The sequence below is a fragment of the Haemaphysalis longicornis genome, unplaced genomic scaffold, assembly GCF_048455015.1.
Source record: "Haemaphysalis longicornis isolate Haplotype H1 unplaced genomic scaffold, Haemaphysalis longicornis Haplotype H1 scaffold_7, whole genome shotgun sequence".
In the NCBI taxonomy this organism is placed as follows: domain Eukaryota; kingdom Metazoa; phylum Arthropoda; class Arachnida; order Ixodida; family Ixodidae; genus Haemaphysalis; species Haemaphysalis longicornis.
This window is the reverse complement of record NW_027526422.1, coordinates 11532529-11554229: the sequence shown is the minus strand read 5'-3', so window position 1 is coordinate 11554229 and position 21701 is coordinate 11532529. Positions and strand designations below refer to the sequence as shown.

General features: G+C 49.0%; 1 protein-coding gene across 3 annotated transcripts in view; it reads left to right on the top strand.

Moving 5' to 3' along the window:
- Nep2 (M13 family metallopeptidase neprilysin 2) overlaps positions 1–20676 on the top strand; it is a 93641-nt gene extending 72965 nt beyond the window's left edge. For all 3 annotated transcript variants that reach the window (XM_077675992.1, XM_077675991.1, XM_077675990.1), the window contains exons 6-13: positions 4955–5019; positions 7702–7753; positions 13374–13441; positions 14364–14494; positions 15682–15747; positions 18163–18258; positions 19215–19291; positions 20389–20676. In XM_077675992.1, the coding sequence (XP_077532118.1) occupies positions 4955–5019; positions 7702–7753; positions 13374–13441; positions 14364–14494; positions 15682–15747; positions 18163–18258; positions 19215–19291; positions 20389–20488 (655 nt within the window). In that variant the 3' untranslated portion in view covers positions 20489–20676. The remainder of the gene's footprint in view (positions 1–4954; positions 5020–7701; positions 7754–13373; positions 13442–14363; positions 14495–15681; positions 15748–18162; positions 18259–19214; positions 19292–20388) is intronic.
- Positions 20677–21701: the final 1025 nt, after the last annotated feature.

Here is a 21701-nt window from a genome sequence, read left to right as displayed (position 1 = left end):
AATTATCTACTACATTGTAGCATTCTTACGGCGCTTGTCTAGAATGTGAGTTCTTTAAAACTCAGACTTGGCTATGAGTAGACAAAAATGTTGGGTTTTTTTTATTGCCTTTAATTTTTCTTTCGTTTCTTTTCGCCAGTGATATAAACGCACACCACTATAGCGATTGAGGGCCTTTACTTCGCCAATTATGCATTTTTGTGGAAATGCAGGGCGTTGCACAGTTTTCTCGTTTTCGCTGTTCTTTTATATTAGTATTTCCAACGTTCTCTCCGCGCTTTATAGTTGAGCTTGCGTTTTTTTAAGGAGATGTATAATATGCAAATGTTAGATTTGGTCAGTTCATTTTCTATTTTCCTTATTTTGTGTTTTCGAAATTCTGTTCGACCAATTATCTGCATTTACGCGATTATAGCGATTATATGTATGTATGTATTTATTGTACTTGGGAAAAGGAAAAGCCACCAACAGGCGTAGTTTGTCTCGCCTAGGGGGCGGACACCGGAACGCCTGCTGGTGTAGGGGGGGAGGGGGAGGAAAGGGAGAAAAGAATACATAGGAATAGGAGGATAGGGGGAGAAGGTTGACATTACAATGCATGTAACTCGCGCAAGGGTAAATATAAAACACAAAAGAGAAAAAAAAAGGAAAAAGGGGAATAAGGGTAAATACAAAACACAGAAGAGAGAAAAAAAAAGGGTTGCACACTGGGAAAATTAACATTACAGAGAAACACTACAGATATAGACAACACATGAATCTACAAAGGACACAGCACACTTGTAAAAGGGGTCACACACGCACACACACAAGTACAGAAGCTGCTTCAGCAGCAGCACTCCTCCACAATCTGGGCAGCTAGGCAGAGTTGTAGTGGAGTGCGCTGTGCAGCCCCGAGGCCCGCAGGTATGTACCCAGGGCCTCGAGCACTTTGTCTCGCTCCCTAGCACTGCCCGGGGGCCAAAGCAGGTCCTCAAGTGGTCGCGCTCCGTGAAGCACGACCAGCAGCTCTGCCCGCCCTGCCGCAAACTTGGGGCACTCGTATAGCACGTGCGGCAGGGACTGCACGGGCGCTCGGCAGTGGGTGCAGGAGGGGCTGGTCGCCCGCCCCAGACGGTGCTTCCGCTCCGCCGTCCACACGTCCCCCACTCGGAGGCGCAGGATGGCCGAGCGCAGTCGTCGAGGCAGGCGTGAGGCCCGCACAGGCGGTAGGCTTCTCCGACACGCAGCCGCGGGTCCGGATGCTTGGTCCGGATGTGTCGCTGGATGAGCAGGCGGGCGTCGTCCGCTGCCGCCTGAGCCACCATGTCCGACGGAGGCAGCGCGTGTGCCCCGACGGCCAGCTCGTCCGCCCGCTCGTTGCCATCCAGACCAATGTGGGCGGGGACCCCGGTCCGCCAGCTGTGCCGCCTTCTCCCGGATGCCACGCACCAACAGGGAGTGCGAGTCTCCGTCCTGAAGACGCACCAGGGCCACTCGGGAGTCGCACAGCAGGGCGCAGCGCTCGGGCAAGGGCTCCATTTCCAGCAGCAGGTCCAGGCCCAGTCCGACCCCCACCAGCTCAGCCGTGGCCGAGGAAGAGGCATAGGACAGCCGCGCCTGTCGGGTGGCCTCTCCCAGCACGGCGGCCGCTGCGGCTGACCCCTGCTGCTCCCGCACCGAGCCATCTGTGTATACTAGGGCGTGGCCGTCTAGGTCGCCCCAGACGACACCCCGGGCCAGCTGCAGTTGCCCGCAGTGGGGTGTCCGCCGCTTGCTGTGCAGCCCCGGAAGGTCCAGCCGCACGTCAGCTGCCAGAGCTGGAGCGGGGCCACGAGGTCCCGCGTCCACGGGGCCCACCACCTCCTCGTAGAGCATCAGCATGCGCCCCATGCGCGAGTGGTGGTGGCTCTTCAGCCGCCGCAGCAGCGGACCGCCCCCCTCGGCGCGTCTCAGCCGGTCAATCTGGCCAAGTGCCCGCAAGTCAGCTGTCATCTCTAGGGTCCACGCCCCCGCCTCGGCCAGCGTCTTCTCGCACGGTGAGCTCTGGGGCAGGCCGAGGCAAGCGCGGACCCCCTTGCGGTGGTCTCCCTCCAGCTGCCGCCAGGTGGGTTTCCGCAGGGTCACCAGTGGGAGCGCGTACATAAGGAGACCCACCGCCGAGGCACTGTACAGCCGGAGGGCCGTCCGCTGCGAGCAGCCGCTGTCCCGGGCCACCATCTTGCGCACTGCTGTGGTGGCCAGCTGCGCCCTGGCTCGGAGCTCCTTGGCCGCCTGCCGGAAGTTCAGTCGGTGGTCCAGGGTGAGCCCCAGGTACCGCACCCTGGTCCTCCACTGGAGCTCCTCGCCATCGATGGTCAGGCGCCGGGTCCATCCACGGGCGGCGGCATCCGGATGCACCAGCATGGCGTCGGTCTTTGTCGCCGACAGCTGTAGGCCGACGCCTGCCAGCTTGGCACGAACTGCCTCCATGGCCGCCTGCAGTTGCTGTACAATGGCTCGGCCCTGACCCTTCGGCCCCAGCACCCACAGGGCGATGTCGTCGGCGTACACCGAAATGTACACTCGGTGGCCCCCTCCTCTGGGCAGGCAGCCTGGCAGGGCTGCCATCACCAGGTTGAAGAGGAAGGGGCTGATGACGGAGCCCTGTGGGGTGCCCACGTTCACCGGCCGGGGAGCCGACAGGGCGTCTCCCACCTGCACCTGCGCTGTGCGGCCCGTCAGGAACGCCTCGACGAAGGCCCGCAGCTTGCCCGCAATGCCAGCCTCCTCCATGGCCAGGGAGATGGCATGACGCTGCAGGTTGTCGAAGGCGCCCTTCACGTCCAGCAGCACCAGGGCCGCCACCTGCTTGGTGGCCCTGGCGTGTTCAAGGGCCGCCACGACGTCGGCGATGGAGTCGGTGGCTGCTCGGTGCCTCCGGAAGCCCGTCAGCTGCTCGGGGATGGCCTCTTCCTCCGCAGCGATGGCCTCCATCCTCCGCAGTGCCACCCGTTCGAGCAGCTTGCAGCCGCAGGATGTGAGGGCCACAGGCCGGTACGCCGTGACTGCCACAAGGCCCTTGCCTGGCTTTGGTATGGGCCGCAAGATGGCCAGCAGCCACTCAGGTGGCAGTTGGCCCGTGTCCCATATGACGTTGTAGGCGGCCAGGAGTCGGCCGAACCCCACCTCATCCAGATTGCGCATCATCTGGTAGGTGAGGCCGTCCGCTCCTGGCGCCGACTTACGCTTGCAGCTGCGGAGGGCACTGCGGAGCTCAGTCTCTGTGATGGGGGCGTTGTTCAGGGGGTGGTGCACCTCCCCCGTCCCAGCAACAGCAGCAGCGGGCCCTGATTCCGCCTGGTGTGGCGGCAGGAATTGTGCAGCGAAGAGGTCAGCCAACTCCGCAAAGCTGGCCTGCTTGCGGATGGCCATGGCAGCCAGGGGGTTGCGGTTTCTCTGGGGTTTCAGGATGGAGTTGAAGATGCCCCAGAGGCGGCGGCAGCGTGGGTCGGCCTCCGAGCTGACGCAAAGCTCGGCCCAGCGCTGCCGGCTCAGGCGATTGGCGTGACGGCGGCACGCCGCATCCACTCGCCGGTACGCTGTCCAGTCCGCCCGCTCCCCCGAGCGCTGGGCCTTCTTCTCCGCACGGTTGCGCACCGCCCGCAGCTGCAGCAGCTTCAGGTCCGGCGTATTTCGGTTTTCAATTTCACTGTACGAAGCAGATCGGGACGCATTTCGCCCAAGTCTAAATGCGAAGGCCCACCCTCCCCTACGACCATCCACAGAAACATGCAGCATCGCATCCATCAAAGTAACTAGAGACAAAAGAAGCCGAGTGGTATTGACAGCCGTGTGCCAAACGAAAAGTACTATACGCTGCCATTAAACACAACAAGGGTGACAGCTTTAAAACGTAGTACTGTCTAATGATACAATGAGTACTTCTGGGTACAAATTTAAATTTATGGTGTATTAGTATACGTTAATCTCTCGAAACCATAGTTGGGAATTCCATAAACGCGCAATTGTGTATTGCTGAAATTGTCGTGACACCATTGCTAAATTCATACTTTCAGCAAAGACATTGTTTTCTATAGTAATCCCTGTAAAAATACCTAATCTTAGTGCGCAGAATCAAATTTGAGTAAGCCGTTTTCAGAAAAATACAACCTGTCAAGTGTATTTTTTTAAAATGCTGATTTTGCATAGCGCGTACTGCTCTTATTTGCAGTATTTGTAGTTTTTGTAGTACATCTTCACTTGCGGAAATAAAAGCGCGCAACTCCCTTCGCTTAGAAGCGCGTTCCGCAAGACGCGCTTTCGCGGAAAAATTTCTCTGCCGCACGAGGATGGGTTCAGAACCAATTTTTGGCGGCGCGCTGCTTTCCGCAGACCCGAGAGGGCCAATTACAGGCGCCGAGTCACGTAGGAGAGGAGGCCAATGCTTTCGCCTGCGAGCCTGACGGGCGAGCGAGCTGCGTTTTCGGGGTGGCATTGCCCGGCGTTTTCAGCGATAAGCGTTGCTCTTAAAACTATAGCCGGTTTTTTAAAACGAAATTGTTTTATTCCCGGATACATGAATATTCGCTGACGTCATATCCGTCAAGGAAGTGACTCCAGTACAACGAAGCAAGCGGCCTGTAAAGGGTGCACCCCTGCATACAGGTATTCTTGCGGGAAAGCAACCTTTAGCACTAAAGAGTACGTTAGAGTTAGGGTTATTCGTTTTCGGGATGTATTTATTTAACACGAAAGTGTTTCATGCCACCATACCCCAAGATTTCACTGACGTCATATCCGTCGCGGAAATGACGCCAGTAAACCTTTGCCGAAGCGACCCGCCAGCAGGACGTCGCTCGCCAAGCACACCCACAAGACAGCCGCTGACCCGCAAATCATGCTCAGCTGCAGATTTCGCTGCACATTTCACTTTGCATTTTACCTATTCCTACGACAGAGGAATCAACACAGTTTTTTTCACTTTTGTTTGCAGGTGGAAAAAGCACGCCCAGGTGGCCGTCGTCAACGCTTATTACAACAGTCTGGAGAACTGCATCGGTAAGTCTGTTTTGCCCGTCTTCTGCACGGTTCATTGTCTTGACAAGTTCACGGTAAATGAATTCTATTTTCAGGGGGCGGGGGGATAAGGGGGTATACAGAGAAAGCTCGAATGCGTTACGGTTTTAATAAATATGCTGCACCCCTTCGAAGTGACCTCACCAGTGAACGAAGACAGGGAGGAGCGAACTTCAAATTTTTTTCTAATGGCTGACCACACATACTCGTATAGGATACCCGATATCAGGAAACAACTACCATACCCTGTCAACCAAAAGAACCTTTCTAGGTTAAACCTTATCTAATTTCATGGCACAAGATTAAACCGATAAACCTGGTCAATCAAAACAGTAAAAACAGCGTAAATAGAACCAGAATGCATTTAAGCCATAGTCCTTACAAGTAACTCGCGCCATGACGAAAATCGCAGTTAAAAGCGGGGCAGCAGAACAGCCCAACGAAAACGATGACAGAGGATTCGAAAACGAATGCGTAAAGGGATTAAAACGAAACGTATGCAGGTTGCGCAAGTAAAATGAAGTCACGTCTAAATACAGTGAACCAAACAAACAGCTCAGTCTAATGACGTGTAAATTCGATCGAAAAAAACTATTAAGGTTGGAAATAATGGCTGGGTCTGTCACATCTCATATCGGTCCTCGCTTGCTCGCGTAGTCGCTTTTACCTTTTTTATTATAGGATAGAAAGACCAAAAGTCTGAGCTAAAGACGACAAAGGCATAAAAGCGATCGCTGCAGTACGCGTCCACACTGAGGTCTCGCTGGAGTCTGTTACTGGGCCTACAATCAAGGTAGATTATGCAATAGGTATATATCTTCTAGAAGCATTGGTATTAACCCCGTAAACGTTTGAGCATCTACACAGTGTCAATTCACTCACTGCTAACAGCTGGAACCTTTTGAAAAGTGCTGTTCACATACATCATTTCCTGGCACCCCCATGCTAAGTTGCCCGAGCTAAATTTGGGTGCTTAATGAGTGCAACAAGGGGGAAAAATGTTTAATGCACCCATTGAGCACCCATTCGGGCATATGAGGCGTTTTTTTTTTCGAAGCGAGCCACATCCAGGAACAGAAAGTAAGTCAGATAAAACTGCGGTGACAAGGAAAACTCGGCGATTATCCCATAAAAAAGGGGTGGTAAGAGAATAAGTTGAGATAAAGCCCCGCAAACGTGTGCATAGATCATAGTTCGTGTCGAAAATGAGCCACATCCCGCTGTTTCACGGATCAAAATGAGCCAAATCCATTTGCCCAATGTAAACTTGCTTTTTGATTGACTGTTCAGACGGTTTCGTGGGTATTTTTAGAAGTTTTTTTTTTTTCGGTGCCGAGTTATTATGAATTCAGATGGCAGTTAGGATAGTCCCTCAACAACGAAGTGATCGCAAGAAGACTTGAACGAAATAGAACTGAGAGATATGAAACAATGGTTTCTTCTCGTCTGTCGTGTCCCTACGTAGTAACTCTGGTTATATTTATTTTTACTCCCATATTCACCATTTTAGTCAACTAAATAGCCGCCGCTTACAAGACCTGGCATATTCCCCCCTCTGAGAGTACGGACCACTTCATTAGGGTGAAGAAGAAGATATGAGCAGCCTTCTTGTGAAGCGACTAGGAAATTCATGGCAAGGCAATGAAGAGCTTGCTTACTTCGTGAGTGCCTTTAGAGGCGCGCCCAAAAAAAAAATTATCCTAGAAAAGAATTCGAAAAGAGCTGCTAATGCTGCCAAGAGGACTCACCTGCCCTCCATGTATAGTTCTGCTCTTGAAGCCCTTTTGCATATATGTTCAATGCCTTTTCCACCAAAACTCAATCGCACCATTCTTGAAAGTCAATTTAAATAAATTTTTCATACGAATTTCGCGTCAGCTTAACTGTTTCAATTCAATATGAGCCACATCCAAACTCATCACCCTAATGTTGCTCTAATTTACCGCATAAGTTTCATTTACTTGTTGCCAAAACTTCCCCTAGATGATGTGTAAAATATAGCATATAATAGCTCTGACAGCTTTACATTTAGGTCCGGTGGCAAACGTCCGCTTGTTTCTCAAATTCGCGTTACGTAGATCTGGCTCATTTCGAAAAAAAAACGCCTCATATGTTTAGTGTGTAGTCACAGGGCGATAGTGTCACCGATGTGCGCTGATGTGCCAGGTCGTTCCCATGGGAATATCTCGCTATAAGCTATAAGTGCGATCAAGGGCGTCCTTATAGCAGACGTCGGTCGGGTTGAGTGTGTGGAGCATTGATAGTACGGTGACGATTAAAGGTTGCACATGCCGAGATCAAGTGATGGAAGTCAAGATTGACAATAGGGGATCGGGGAGGAATTCGCCGTCAAAAGGGCTTAGACCCAGCGCTGCTATGACGAGTGCCTATTTAACCATTAAGCATTAATAATAGCATTGCTTCATCCCATCTACATTTGCAAGATCCTAAGCCGTGGAATGACCATTTAAAAGCAAATGAACAGACCTGTTTCGCGCAGTATTAGTTTAGAACGATCCTAAGCCGTGGAATGACTATTTAAACGCAAATGAACAGTCCTGTTTCGCGAGGTATTAGTTTAGACATAAATGCTACGGTGCACATTCGTAGCGACTCGGGAGGACGGATGGTCATGTCTCGCCATTTTCGTTTCGCCATGCGCAGAGTTTCCTGCTGGAATCCTTCAGGGGGCTTTCTTCTCCAAGGACCGGCCAAAGTGAGTGCCTTTCCACCTGCGACGTGCAACAACGGCCAACATCACAATGGTCGGGGGGCTTGTGTACGAGGTGGTAACAAAAAGTGTCTAGACTAGCTTAGTTTACAAAAAAGGGCTTCATCTATTTACGTTTACACACACCAATTTTGAAGCTTTTCTTGCGTGGCAATACAGCGCTTTCGTTGTTTGCTCCACCGCTGTAGTGAGTCCATCAAAACCTTTTTCGAAGCGCCTAAAACACCTTCGGTAATTCGAGATCGACCACGGCAGCGGTGTCAAAACCACTGCCTTAAAGCTGGATATTTATTTTGGGAAGGAGGGCGGTGTCCGCAGGAACTAAAATCTATTGAATGGGGTGGGAGGGGAAGTGTGATTTTGTTTCGACGGATAACTCACGCGAGCTCGGTGGCAGGGTGCTTTGCCATCCGCCACAGCTCCGGACTAGTTGGCGAATGCTTTATCTGAAAAGCCTTACAATTTACCAGTAGAACTCGATATCGACGACATGCCCCCGGGGAAGAAATTCTTCATGCACAATGCCGCGAATGTCGTAAAGGCAATGGGCATGCACTTGGTAGTGCTGCGGGCCTGCCTCGCCTTTTTCTGTCACGGGAGTCGTTGGCTGTCTAAGGTACGTACATACCCGTAAACCCAACTTTTATCACGAGTAGTGATCCTCGACATGAAGCATGGGGCATCACTGGCACGCTGACGGAGTTCTCTTCAGACTTTGTCGCAATGTTCCTTCCGGTCCTGGGTCAGCGACTGGGAGACTAACTTGCAGCAACACGACACATGTTCTAAACACACGCTAAGAGAAGTGCCTGATTTGTTCCTTGTGTCACGTCAACAATGGCAGCAGATGTGTCAGTCGTTCTCCGAAGATTCTAATGCACAAGTCGTCGAAAAGCTTGGCATTTCCGGAAGTTGAGCTTGTTGAAGCTGTTTAAGGCAAAAGCCTTGGTTCTATATATTTGATGGAATCCGTTGTGAGGTACAGACATCGTGATGTACAGAAGATAGGAGTGCGAATAGCCCGGAAAGGAAAACAGCCCTGGATGAAAGTCGGAGGAATGTAGACTAGTGCCGCACGTGCAATGCGAGTCGCCTTGAAAAGCGAATACCCGACGGTGGCATACAGGAGGCTTCTGGCGATGCCGAGCGGGAGGAACGAGCTTCAGATGGTACTGTTCAGGTGGTGCAGGTAAAGTGGTAATAGTGTAGGCCGCAAAGTTCATCAGAAAGTTCAACAGCAGGTCAACAGAAGGTCCAACTAGTCCTTCGCCTTTTTATTAGACAGATGTAAGTGCCCCCGCAAATGTTTAATATCTCATCATCCAATGGTTTTTGTCGCTCTAGAACCATGCGCTCCACTCAGAATATTTTGCACGGTTCATTACAGCATAGAAATAAACTTGCTGAATCATTGCAAACTCCGCTGTGCGATATATTTGCCCGGTTAAAGGCAGCAATCCATGTTCGCTCTTTGTTCTAACTCGCTGTTCATGATGAAATGGCAAATGTGGCAGAGCACGTTTTCAGAATGCAACAGTTGCACAGCTCTAGATGTTCACTGGACGATGTCTTTGCCTCACTGCCTTATGAAGGTTAGTGTTTCCTGTGACTGAACGTGCAGCCTTGTGCTGCCATCTTTCGGTGCGTTATGAAACATGTATTACCTCCTGCATGTGGTAATGGACCTAGGCGGTGGCCCAAGAACGCTGGAAGTCCTCTGGGAAGGAGTGACATTTCTTACTAGAAGCGTGATGGTACGCCTAGCTGGACACTTAAATTGACATCAAACACACGTAGGCGTATTCATGGGAGGTACTAATTGTACTAGTAAAACTAGCAAACCTGGTCACGCAATACTTAATGACTGCGAGTGTACCGGAATCTTGGAAGAACGCGAACATCATCCTAATTCATAAGAAAGGCGACGTGAAGGACTTGAAAAATTACAGGCCGATCAGCTTACTGTCAGTCGTATACAAGGTACTTACTAAGGTAATCACTAACAGAATTTCTGCCACCTTAGATTTCAGTCAAAGAACAAGCAGGGTTTCGTAAAGGCTATTCAACAATGGGCCATATTCACACCATCAATCAAGTGATAGAGAAGTGCGTGGAGTATACGCAACCCCTATATATAGCCTTCATAGATTACGAGAAAGCATTTGACTCGGTCGAAACTTCAGCAGGCATTACGGAATCAGGGTGCAGACAAGTATTATGTAAGAATATTAGAAGATATCTACAATGGGTCCACAGCTACCATCGCCCTCCATAGAAGAGCCGTAAACTGCTTATAAGGAAGACCGTCAGGCAAGGAGACACGATCTCTCCAATGTTATTCACAGCATATTTACAAGAAGTATCCAGAACATTGGACTGGGATCAGTTAGGAGTAAGGGTTAATGGAGAATATCTCAGTGACCTAAGATTTGCTAAGATTTGCCTTGCTAAGTAACTCGGGGGACGAATCGCAAAGCATGCTTACCGCACTGGACAAACAGAGTAGAACTGTGGGCCTGAAAATTATTATGCAGAAAACTAGTAATGATCAATTACGTCGGGGAAGCACAGCGGTTTGAGATAGGTGGCGAGGCAGTGGAAGTGGTAAGTGAATATATCTATTTAGGCCAAGTTGTGACCTCCGATCTCAACGATGAGGCAGAGTTAATTAGACGGACAAGAATGGGGTGAAGTGCATTCGGCAGGCATTCTCAGATAATGAATGTCAGCCTACCATTGTCGCTGAAGAAGAAAGTGTATGACAGCTGCATTTTACCGGTACTCGCCTACGGGGCAGAAACTTGGAGGCTCACTAAGAGGGTTCAACTTTAATTGAGGATGACTCAGCGAGCAATGGAACGGAAGATGATAGGTGTAGCATTAAGGGACAAGAAGAGAGCGTAGTGGGTCAGGGAACAGACGTAGTAGAAATTTAGAAGAAAAAATGGTCGTGGGCAGGGCATGTAAGGCAAGATAACCGTTGGTCATTAACGGTAACAGAGTGGATCCCTAGAGAAGGCAAGCGTGGCAGGGGGCGGCAGAAAGTTGGATGGGCTGATGAGATCAAGAAGTTTGCGGGGATAAATTCAGATTCAGATTCAGTTTATTTTATGTACAAGTACATCAGAAAGTTGGAGAAAAGCTGCAGTAGTGCAGCTTGACAAAGCTCCAACCCCCTGGACCTGGACAACAGTGCGTAAAACGCAAATACAGTAGCAAATAATTTCATGTACATCATTTGATTGCAACTTGTGTAAGTAGTACATTCGGGATATAGAAAACGTAATATTGCAGTGCAAAGAAACAATCGCAATACAAAGAGAAAACGACCCGACGGTATGCATATATAACAAGAGAAAAAACAGTACTCTATAAAATACAGTGCAGGGGCAATGCAAGTAACAAAAGTGCAGTAAGGTGAACATCACTAAAGAAACGCTGCTAACAAGTTTTTTGGGGTTACATTTGCTATGTCGACACCATTTTTATCTAGAGTGTTGAGTAATCTCGGTGTTATGAAGCTGAGCATATTATTCCCATAGTTAGTCCGGTTGGTAGGTACAAACCAGTGTTGAAGGTTTCTCATGCTGTACACAGAATGATTTCGAGTCAGGTTGGCCAAGTTAAGTAATGTATTTGTGTTATGGATTGTTCCCTCAATTTGTTCCCTCAATTTGCTCAATGGGTCAGGGAACAAAATGGTCGCAGTTAGCACAGGACCGGGATAATTGGAGATTAATGGGAGAGGCCTTCCTTTGCCCTGCGGTGTGCGTAGATTGGCTGGCGATGATGATGATGATGATGATGACACGTAGGCGAGTGCATCGTAGCAGCTGCGGTTCGGCACATTTGGGTACCATGCCTTAATCGCAGAGGCTTTGGATGTAACGCTACCAACGTGAGCCTTGGTTATATAGTATATATTGCTTATGGTTAGCGTCCCTAGATGTTCCACGCACGAGGGTAGCTTTTAAAACGTATCTCCGAGGCTGTGGACTTCTGATAGCTAGTGCTGGCAGCGCGACGCATGTGACACACGTGCCCTGTGGAGCTAGTGCAACGCACCAGCTCCAATTGGGCTTATGGCCGTAATTACTTTCAAATAAAATTACAATACGCCTTTAAAAATGGCCACCCCATTGATTGTGGTGGCAACAAATTGGGGTCTAAATAGCTTTCACAGGGACACACAGATAGCCAGAGGGAGGATGTGTCATGGGTCCGTTTCTCAGATCACACGTCTTCGTTTCCTTGTTGCTTCCAAGCATGATGAAGCCGAGATTCTCGGATGAAGCAGAGAGCAAACGAGGCTCAGAGCAGCCAGTGCTGTTAGAGTTCACCAGAGGTGGTGGGACTTCTTCCCACTTACGTATGCGTACGTGCGGTCACTGAAAACTTCAGTTCAATAAACGTTGAAAGCAGGGTGCACTGGCCACTAGCTGTACGTGCAGGCTCTTTATTGAGGCCGTCGTAATCGTGCGGCGAATCCCCTCCGAAGTGGCTCGCTACCGGCTGGTCACTTCGTGCTGCATCCCGACCCCGTCCAACTCTGCACTCTGCGCTAATGATCTTAGAGCGTGAAGTGAGCCAGTTCGCAAAGTATGGCTGCCAGCACGTGCGGAAAGCTCGCCCGCTCCCCTTTCTTCGCTTGTACATACATGACGCACCATTCGGCGGCACCCACGCCAAAGGGAGGTAGAGGGCTCGTACCCGCGCCTGGATGCCTAGAACACCGCTCGCCGAATGTCATTTTCAACTCAGCGGTGCCTGATATAAACGTAGCCGCTCCCAGCTACACGAACCGCAGCTATTACGCTGCCCCGCCTGAAAACTTGCCGTCCAGAAAGGCACGCCGCATTGCAAGTAGCGTTTTACAAGGGGCCAGCACTTCCGGGCTATTGGCTTCATTCACGCCCGGGCCCCACTTACCTCTGACAACCGCCCAAGTGAAAAACTGGCGGCCGGAAGTCACTCGCAAGACCGCGTTTCAAACGGCAGCCGGCGTTTATTGCTGCTATTGTTGTTCTTTTGCGCGAAGTAGAGGAAAGGCAGCATAACGAGGAAGACACCTGGGGTGATATTCTCGTGTTTTGTCTGTTTTGTGTCCGTTGTAAAAGTGTCCGTTTTGAGCAAGCGCTGATTGGCTAAAAGTGAACACCCGGATGTGACGCCAGGCAAGCACGGTGGAGCTATGAGGCGCGGCTTCTTGGAGCAGACGATTTTTATTCGCCCTGTTGTTGGTTCGCTGACGGAACAATAAACACATAAAAGAGTTTAAAATAGGTTTAGTCGCTTAAAATGTGCTTACAAGAACAGTTGCGCAAAAGTCAACATGAGTCAACCCAAAACCCGCCTACAACTGGAAATACGTCACAATAAAACGGACGCAAAACGGGCGTTTTCAAAACGAACAAACACGAGAATATCGCCCCTGACTGGCTACTATTCGCAGTTGGCCTTTTTACTTGCACGGGGCGCTGCAAGGCGATTATTTTCCTTCGTGAATACTGTGCCAACACATGAATCTGTCTTTGTGTGTAGTCATTCGACAAGCCTGACTAACACGGCTGCTCTTGTTCATTCCACTTTGTTCCATGTGCTGCAGCTACATGAACTACGGAGCCATAGGGTTTGTCATCGGTCACGAGATAACGCACGGATTCGACGACAGAGGTAAGCGCCGGTTCGTTTCGTCACCTCGAAGGCACAGTGAAAGGGCTCTAACATACGAGTCACTTTGTGTGTGCGGAGTGGCAGAGGAAGCCCTCGTTTTCTAGGTTAACAACGAAGCTGCACTATGATGGCATCGCACAATAAAACATATTTTTCATTTCATTTCACCGCTCAGTTTTTATAGTAAGTGATGACCACTGAACTCATTTTCGGTTCGTTATTTGCTTGCAAGGCAATGTTTGCCAGTTAGCTAATGCAGAGAACGAAACGCATTATTTCATATAGACCTCGACTGGTTTTGGCAAAGCACCATCGGGGGTACGATACAGTTAGGCCACTTCGGTTGAAAATTTGGAGAGGTCTTGCTTTCGAAAAAGGAAAGCCCGAATGGCTCAGGGTGTGTTCGCATGCGTCATACTTGTCGTCCTAATGCTTGATATTTGCGACATTTTAGAATTTTCCTAGTGTAGACTCTCCCCTGTCAGATTGAAATATTTGAAGGTAATTCATAGTGTAATTATGTGTATGAAGACCAAAGAAGACCTGATTATGATGCACGTTACATGCAAATAAATACAAACGAAATAGCCAGTTCGCGTTTTTGTCTTTCTACGATATGCAGCTAAAATCGCTCTTCATCTTTAATTTTTATACCATATACTTGCTAAAACGCAAGCACGCGAAAATTGTCGATGCAACTAGTTGTCCTGTGCACACCTGATACGAAAAAAGATGCGCAGGCATCCGCCACAGCCTTGGCGCGTGTCTCCGTCTCACAGCCGTGAATTGATCTCCGCCGCGCCCTTGGACACTGTCCCTCCCGAATCTACTTTCATGTCGTCAGAAAGCGCAGCAGCCAGTGTTCTTTACCGAAACGCACGTCGAGACCGTGTTTCTGAGCCTCACGGGGACTCCGTTGCAGGGCGCCAGTTCGACAAAGAGGGCAACAACGTCAACTGGTGGGAGCACGAGACGGACCTGCGCTTCCGCGAGAGGGCGCAGTGCATCGTCGACCAGTACGGCAACTACACCGTCGCCAAGGGAACCATGAAGGTGGGGGCCCGTTGCATCCCGCTTTCGCGTCCCGCTTCTTTGACCTCGAGCAGAATAAGTTCCGAGTGATGCAACGCAATAGGCACGTCCAGCACATTTATTTTCCCGCTCATTCGACGTCGAGATTAAGCGCGGCTGTATTACATGGCCTTGCGAAACGAGGTTTGGGGACGAGCTCCGAGGAATGCTCTCCCTCAAACGGTTACCTTTAGGGATAACGAAAAGTTAGGCTTTGAGAGGAGGGAAAGCTGGTTTTTGGGAATACCTCCGGGCTGTTCACTGATATTATGATCGTGATAATGGTGACGGTGGTGGTGGAAGCAGTGATAATAATAACGATGCGGATTCCGCAAAGTACGCATAGTGATGATGAGGACGACGATAGTGACGGTGGTGGTGGTGATAATGGCAACGGGAACGCAGTAGAGTGCGTGCACGCGTATTTGGAGCCATGCATACGTCATATTCTGTCAACAATTATAAAACTGAAGCGACCAGCCGGAGCAATCGCACTGCGTTAGGGTTGTCTTGCGCTTCCCAGAGGCATACATCGCGAGATATGTGCCTCAATCCTCAATCTTAGCAAATATAAAGGTGTTTGTCCGCATTAAGGTACTTACCGCAGGTCAAAGCCTATCGTCACGGGGATCATCATCAGCAGCAGCAGCAGCACTGACAATTAATTCTGGTGGCGACGGGTCGGGGTGTATGCACGGACGCACTTAGGTGCCCACATAATTCAGAACGGACATAGTTGAAACACGTGGTCATTAGACATTGTACACGTGCGCCTGATGACGAGGCGGGCTGGTTTGTGTAGGTACTGACGCACGACACGCATCCTCGTTAACAGAAGAGACGCGGCTGCGCGTATAATACCTGCGTATGCTCTCAGTGCCTGCAACCGCCAATGTAGAATTAGTGTGGACAGCAGCTGCAGCCATTGGCAGTTCTATAAAAGCTGCTCGGAGCTACTCCGTCACACGACCAGCTAGCACGGAGCTATTTCGAGCACCGTGTGGGCCCGGCGAGGTAATTTTAAGGGTGCTACCAGGGAGTGCCCGCATTGAATGCCCCAGATACTAAACAGGCGTGCGAACGTCTTTGCCCAGACACTTTGACGCGTGTGTATTGCACTGTTGCAACGAACGCCGCGGTCATTCCTAGCGTCATTGTTTTCCTTTCAGGTGAATGGTGTAAACACGCAAGGTGAAAACATTGCCGACAATGGAGGCATCAAGGAAGCTTTCAAGGTGTGTATGGTTGCGGTATTGAGTAGCCATAATTCCTGCCTGAATTTCTTGCACCACTACTGTGCTGCTACGAAAGTTTAGCTTTCGGTTGATTTGATTATTCACAACAAAATTAACGCATCGAAGCGAAGCTAGGGAGGCTTGGGTTTGCAAACACAGCACCGATTGGTGTAAAGTAGATCGGATTTTGACGTGTGATCAAGGAAGTTTATTGTGCAACGCGAGGAATGCAAAGTGAAGAACTAAGCATTAAATTTCAGTGTGGTTGATCTTTACCGAGACTATAAAAATACATTCAGAAACCACAACTAATGATAACACTTAGAGCGGACAATTTTGCAGCTCCAGTGGCGTGTTCCTGTAGCTTGGCAATGGTCTTATCTCGGACGACGCAAAACACAGGCGGCGTAACACATTCACATTCAAGAAGACTTAACGGACGCATTATTTCTGCTGCCGATGCCTGAATATGCAAAAGCACATATTTTCATTTCACTTTTGCTTGGAAAGAACGCCGTATTTGAAGGTTCGCATTTTTTTTCGTAACTTTTCAAAATCTTTCTCTGCAAAACATAGCTGGCACGTCCATATTTTGTTCTTACGTAGTCCAGCTCGCTTTCTTCAAATGCGGCATTATTTTCAAAGTGTGCCGCGAAAATATTTTTGTGTGGCCGCACATACTCGAACATGGCACTAGAAATCATGCGGAGCTGATGCTGCCTATTGGGCTCACCATAGCAAGAACATGCTTTGTTGTTGCATGCTTTGCTGTTTCCCTTTTTTTCTTTGAAAATGTTGTCCTGTGAGGCCAATACAGGGTAGTGTTACAAAATACTTGTATTAACATACAAGTATATGAGCACTTGCGTAATCGTGCACGCCTAAATTTTGAGCAAAAACTACGCACACAAATAATGCGCAAACAATGCAATAAAATACAGGCAAGAAATACAAATGTAATGACAAACTCTCTCTCTCTCTCTCTCTCTCTCTATATATATATATATATATATATATATATATATATATATATATATATATATATATATATATATATAATATACACTCATGTATTGCATACATTCTGGGTAATGTGTTTTAGCCGAAGAAAGGAATAGAAAAAAATAAGTGTTGATTTTTTATTTGTTGTTGACTCTTTGGGGCTATATGAGTACGAAAACGCGTGCTAACTTGGTGGTGCGAGCTACCTGTTTCTGCAAGACAGAAATGGATTGATAGATCGCGATGATTTTTGTAGCGAGACAAGTCAGTGCTCAAAAGCAATGAGCATATTCAGAGACTTTAGCAAAAGAAAACCAGCTTGATAGGCGGCTTAGAGTAGATAAATATCGTCAATTTTATGCGGCTTCAAGAAGCCGCTACATGGCAGGCGACGGCCTTGTATGTCGTGTTTTCCCGTAGCGTAGCGGTTCTCAAATGGTGGTCCACGAGGGAATTTCAGGGTTTCGCGAAGCCTTCCCCCTAACTCCCCCCTAATAACTTTTTTTTTGCCGAACCTTCCTGGCAGTGCAGAAATCTGGCTTCGCAGCACGACTTGTACATTTATTTTGTAGCACACTTTTGACGTCGGCTTTTTGCGCAAGACTGCAGATATACAAAAAGCCAGACGTGCAGAAGGCAACATTCAGTGTTTGGGCGACCATTGGCTGCCAGAGCAAATCATTTGAGAGTATGACGTGTATCAGCATAAAAGGCAGCCTTAAAAGGCGGACATTAAATATGTGTGGGCGGCTATAGCTGCATGTTCAAATTGTTTGGAATTATTACACGGACCAATATATATAGGGGCTCCCCGATTCTCCAGCGCTGTATAGCCGCGGGAATTCCGAGGACTACCTTCGGACCGGAAGCCCCTTAGCAATACATGAGAAAATTGAGCGGCTGATCGCGTATCGGGCAGACCGCACACAATCTGGGATTGATAATGGAGAAGACCCACACTAGTGCATCTTGGGGTCCTCCATCACTTTCGCAAGCCCAAACTGACTTGTCTCCTGCACACTCATGGTTGAGAACTGCTGCCTTGGCGGAAACATTATTACGGGCCTCTCACCAAATTGGCGAGCGCACAGCGTCATTCAGCCTGTGCGTGGTTTCTTTTACCAAAACGCCCGGATCGTTAAACATGAATTTAACCAAGTATTAATCGCCTCTACAAGCGGGCCCTCCTACTTTGAACTACTTTTGCATGCGTAACACAATCCAAAACATTTAATTGATGTTCTTGTTTATTTCGCCGGTCACTTTGAAACCGAGCTGAAAAAAAAAACGCATATATGAAAGTGCGTATTTGGTCTCTGTTTTATTGGTCTTGCCTTTAAAGCCATTTTACAAAACCTGAGCAATAAACCGTTGCTGCACAGAACTTGACGTTGTTCGACGCGTGCCTCGCAGGCTTACCAGCGGTGGGTCAAAGAGAACGGTGCAGAAGCGGCCCTGCCGGGCCTGCGGTACACGCCGCAGCAGCTCTTCTGGATCAGCGCGGCAAACGTGAGTGCAGCTGCATTCTCTCCGCCATCTGCTCATGCCGACCTGATAAAAGGCCGCATTGCACTTATCTCTACCTTATGACAGGCACGCAGGTCGACTTTTCCTTTGTGTCATTTGCTTCTTTCGCATTGCGGATATTAGCTCATTTAATATCAGCTTTCTTCCATAACACGCCAAGACGCCAACAAAAATAAATACAGATTGTTAATGTGTTTTTATTTTCGAGTACTCAAATAGTTAAGCCTAACTTCGCAGAAACAGGGCGGGAGAAATCACAGATCAAGCAAGGCCCGTGTAATCCCATGCCCTGTGGCTATAGTGCATGACACGAAGCACGGACCTATGCTTCTGTCTTGTTTGCAGCTCACTACTGTGTGCTAAGTTTGCTTTTGCTTCCTATACCATGCCCACCGTTACTGGTGAAACCACGGCACAAAATGATGAGTACGGCATACGCGTTCCGCAATATGCATCCAAATCAATCCTCAGGTTTCTGTTGTTTAGTGTCTATAGTGTTTCACTGGCGGGTGATGTGAACCCCGAGCACTACCAAGCTCGAAACACAGTTCGGTCTATATTTTTTTATCCTTCACAGTTGGCAGAACTTTCTGTGATACCACTGCCATCTTCCATGCGCGAAGCGTCTCGCCGGAGAACGTTTGTTGTGTGCTTGTATTTCAGAAAATAGGCATTTAGACTGGTTAGCAATGGCTCGTGCTGATGGAATAGCGCTTAGCGTCCCTCTCCTTTGGCTGCTATTCCAGCGCCACGTTCAACTTTCTATAATAGTTCACATTCAGGATGTGAAGTCGATGATATTTAACATACCAACGGTCTGCGGGCGCTGCTGCAAACCTAGGACTGCGCGACTTCTACAGGTTCCTTACAGCTCAATAAAGTGCGCGGTGAATATTTCCAGCCTGTTGTTGAGCTATTCTGCCGATAACCTGTTTCAGGTGTGGTGTGGCAAGTACCGACCGGAGGCCATGAAGCTCCGAATCATGTCTGGCTCGCACAGCCCACCTTCTTACAGGTAAGGAATTTGTTAGCATGCATTCATTCGCACTGACGTTCGCCCTTGGGAAGAGTTGCGCGCTTTTCTCTCCGTGTTTCTCGCTGCTGTGACATCTGCATACTCTGACGCCGGTGTTTGATCACAACATTCTGACACGAGAAAAGATGGCCTCAAGATATCGCCAGAAGGGTTGGAGAGGTACACTGCGTGTTCTAGACAGAGCCTGGACATAGATAGGTATATTCATTGTCTAGACTGGTTCTAAACACATTAAGCGTCACGGTTACGAAGACCGCTTCTTTGAATAAGCTGCTCGTTACACTTTCATAACTCATCATCGCGCCTCAAAAATCCCATATGTAATGCCCTAAGTTATTCTACGTCTCACTATCGGAGCGCAGTCCTCAACTTAGGCAGAAACAGCCGAAGAAAAATAACCTAGAAATATGGGAGCTTTGTGCATATTCTGATAGCACATACAAACAGCAAACACACTGCCCCGCATTAAGGTTTCCCCCCAAATTTTTCCTTTTTCTCCTGTCTCATCCATGCGCGTTTTTAGTGTATACAGCGACTCTTCTTATTTACTTCAATCACAAAAGTAAACTGAAACGACTGGCAGTAACTGGTGTAATCCGAACCGATACGCCAGAAGATTATACCCTATTAATGAAGAACACGATTAGCGGTAACTTCGAACAGTATTGACTCACTATTCAACAAATGCACACCCATGTCGCTTACACCCTTATACTAGTCGCCCGTATTGCCAATGTTACGGGAAGCTAGCAGCAGCTGTGCCTCTTTGACCTTTTGCGGCCGCAGGGTACGGTCAGATGTCCGTATCACAATTGTCTTGAGCTGAAGACGCGTTGTCTCGACTCGAGCAGGCTAGGTTTCTCAGAGTAGAGAGCGGATTTGTAAATGGAAAAACAAAAGGCCTATTGCTCTTTTGGCTCTGGCCTTGTACCGTATGTACCGACAACAGCCTATCCGACACATAACCTACGTAAGCTACGTGCGATGACTCTTCTGTACGTCGAATGCGGAGAAACCTCCCTTTTGAAGAAAGAAAGAAAGAAAAAAGTCGTGTTTTTTTTTTCTCTTCCCCGCAGGGTCATCGGTCCCATGTCCAACACGCCCGAATTCGCCCAAGAGTTCAACTGCGCCCCCGGGACGCCCATGAACCCGGTGAAGAAATGCTCCGTCTGGTAGACGCTTCAGGCGTCGCGCCACTGCGCCACCGCGGGCGGCCAGGAACAGTGCCGTATGTGCGAATGGACACTCCGGGCCCACGGGCTGTGCTGCCCGACCTGAAATTGGACCGCCGCGAACTGTGTGTGCGCCTGTGCCAGCAGCCAGTCGGCCTGAAAATAAGCTGTGCGCCCCCAGCGCCCTGTGTCCGTGTGCGCCCGTGTGTGCCTCCGCGCTGGCGGGCTGCTCTTTCGGCGACCCGCGCAGAGCATGCGCATAGATGTGACGGGGCCTCGTGGCTTCGTTGTGGATACGTGGCGAAGCTAGTGGAGACAGCCGGGCTCTTTCGCGTGCTCAATCTACCTATGGGGGAGATGCGGGCTCACACAGCTCAGTCGACAAGTTACGAGCCAAAAAAAAATGTCAGTGTAAGCACACTACGCTTTGTACAATACATAGAAAGGAAAACAGGAGGCGAACAACAAAAATACCAGATGCAAAGCGAATATCCGCCTGAATAGGCACGCTGAGAGTCAGATGGCCTCAGCTTTGAAGCTGTGCGTGTGATACTTGGTGGTGGCTCGTAACTTTGGAGACTATACTAAATTTCCTTGTAAACACGAAGGAATAAGACTACGCGAAAGACGACGACGAAGACAAGAGGGTGACTGGACGAGTGCAACTTTCAACTCCATTTCTGCATGAAATGCCAACGCACATATACTTCCCACTGGCATCAACTGCAAGCTATGATCAACTGCCGCACTACCTCTTTCGACGTAACGAAAATCACGTGTCAGACGCAAAAAAAATAACACAAGTCGATAAAGCGGGGTAAACAAAACAATAGGCACCAGAAAACAGGTTCAACGGGCAAACTAAACAAAGCGTCTAAAATAAACACGTGTCATTCCCAACCCCAAAGAACAAAACCAGAGCCGGCAAGGCATAATCACCTAGCTAGAATGATAACACCCGTGGGAAAATGAAAGTGGGGCACAAAACAGAAGGTGCGCTGCAAAATTTTTCTAAAGGAACCCTAAACATGCCTAAAAAGAAAATTTTCTTCAAAGTTATTTTAAGTGTGACCATCTAAGATTCTGTTAAATGTTATGTTAATTCTGTTATATTAATTCTGTGGGTAGCAGGCTTACGGAATACGCGCTGACACAATCTTCCCCGTAGTCTCTGATCCTGTACGCTGCAAGTTGGGAGCGCAGCCGCAGGTTTTGCG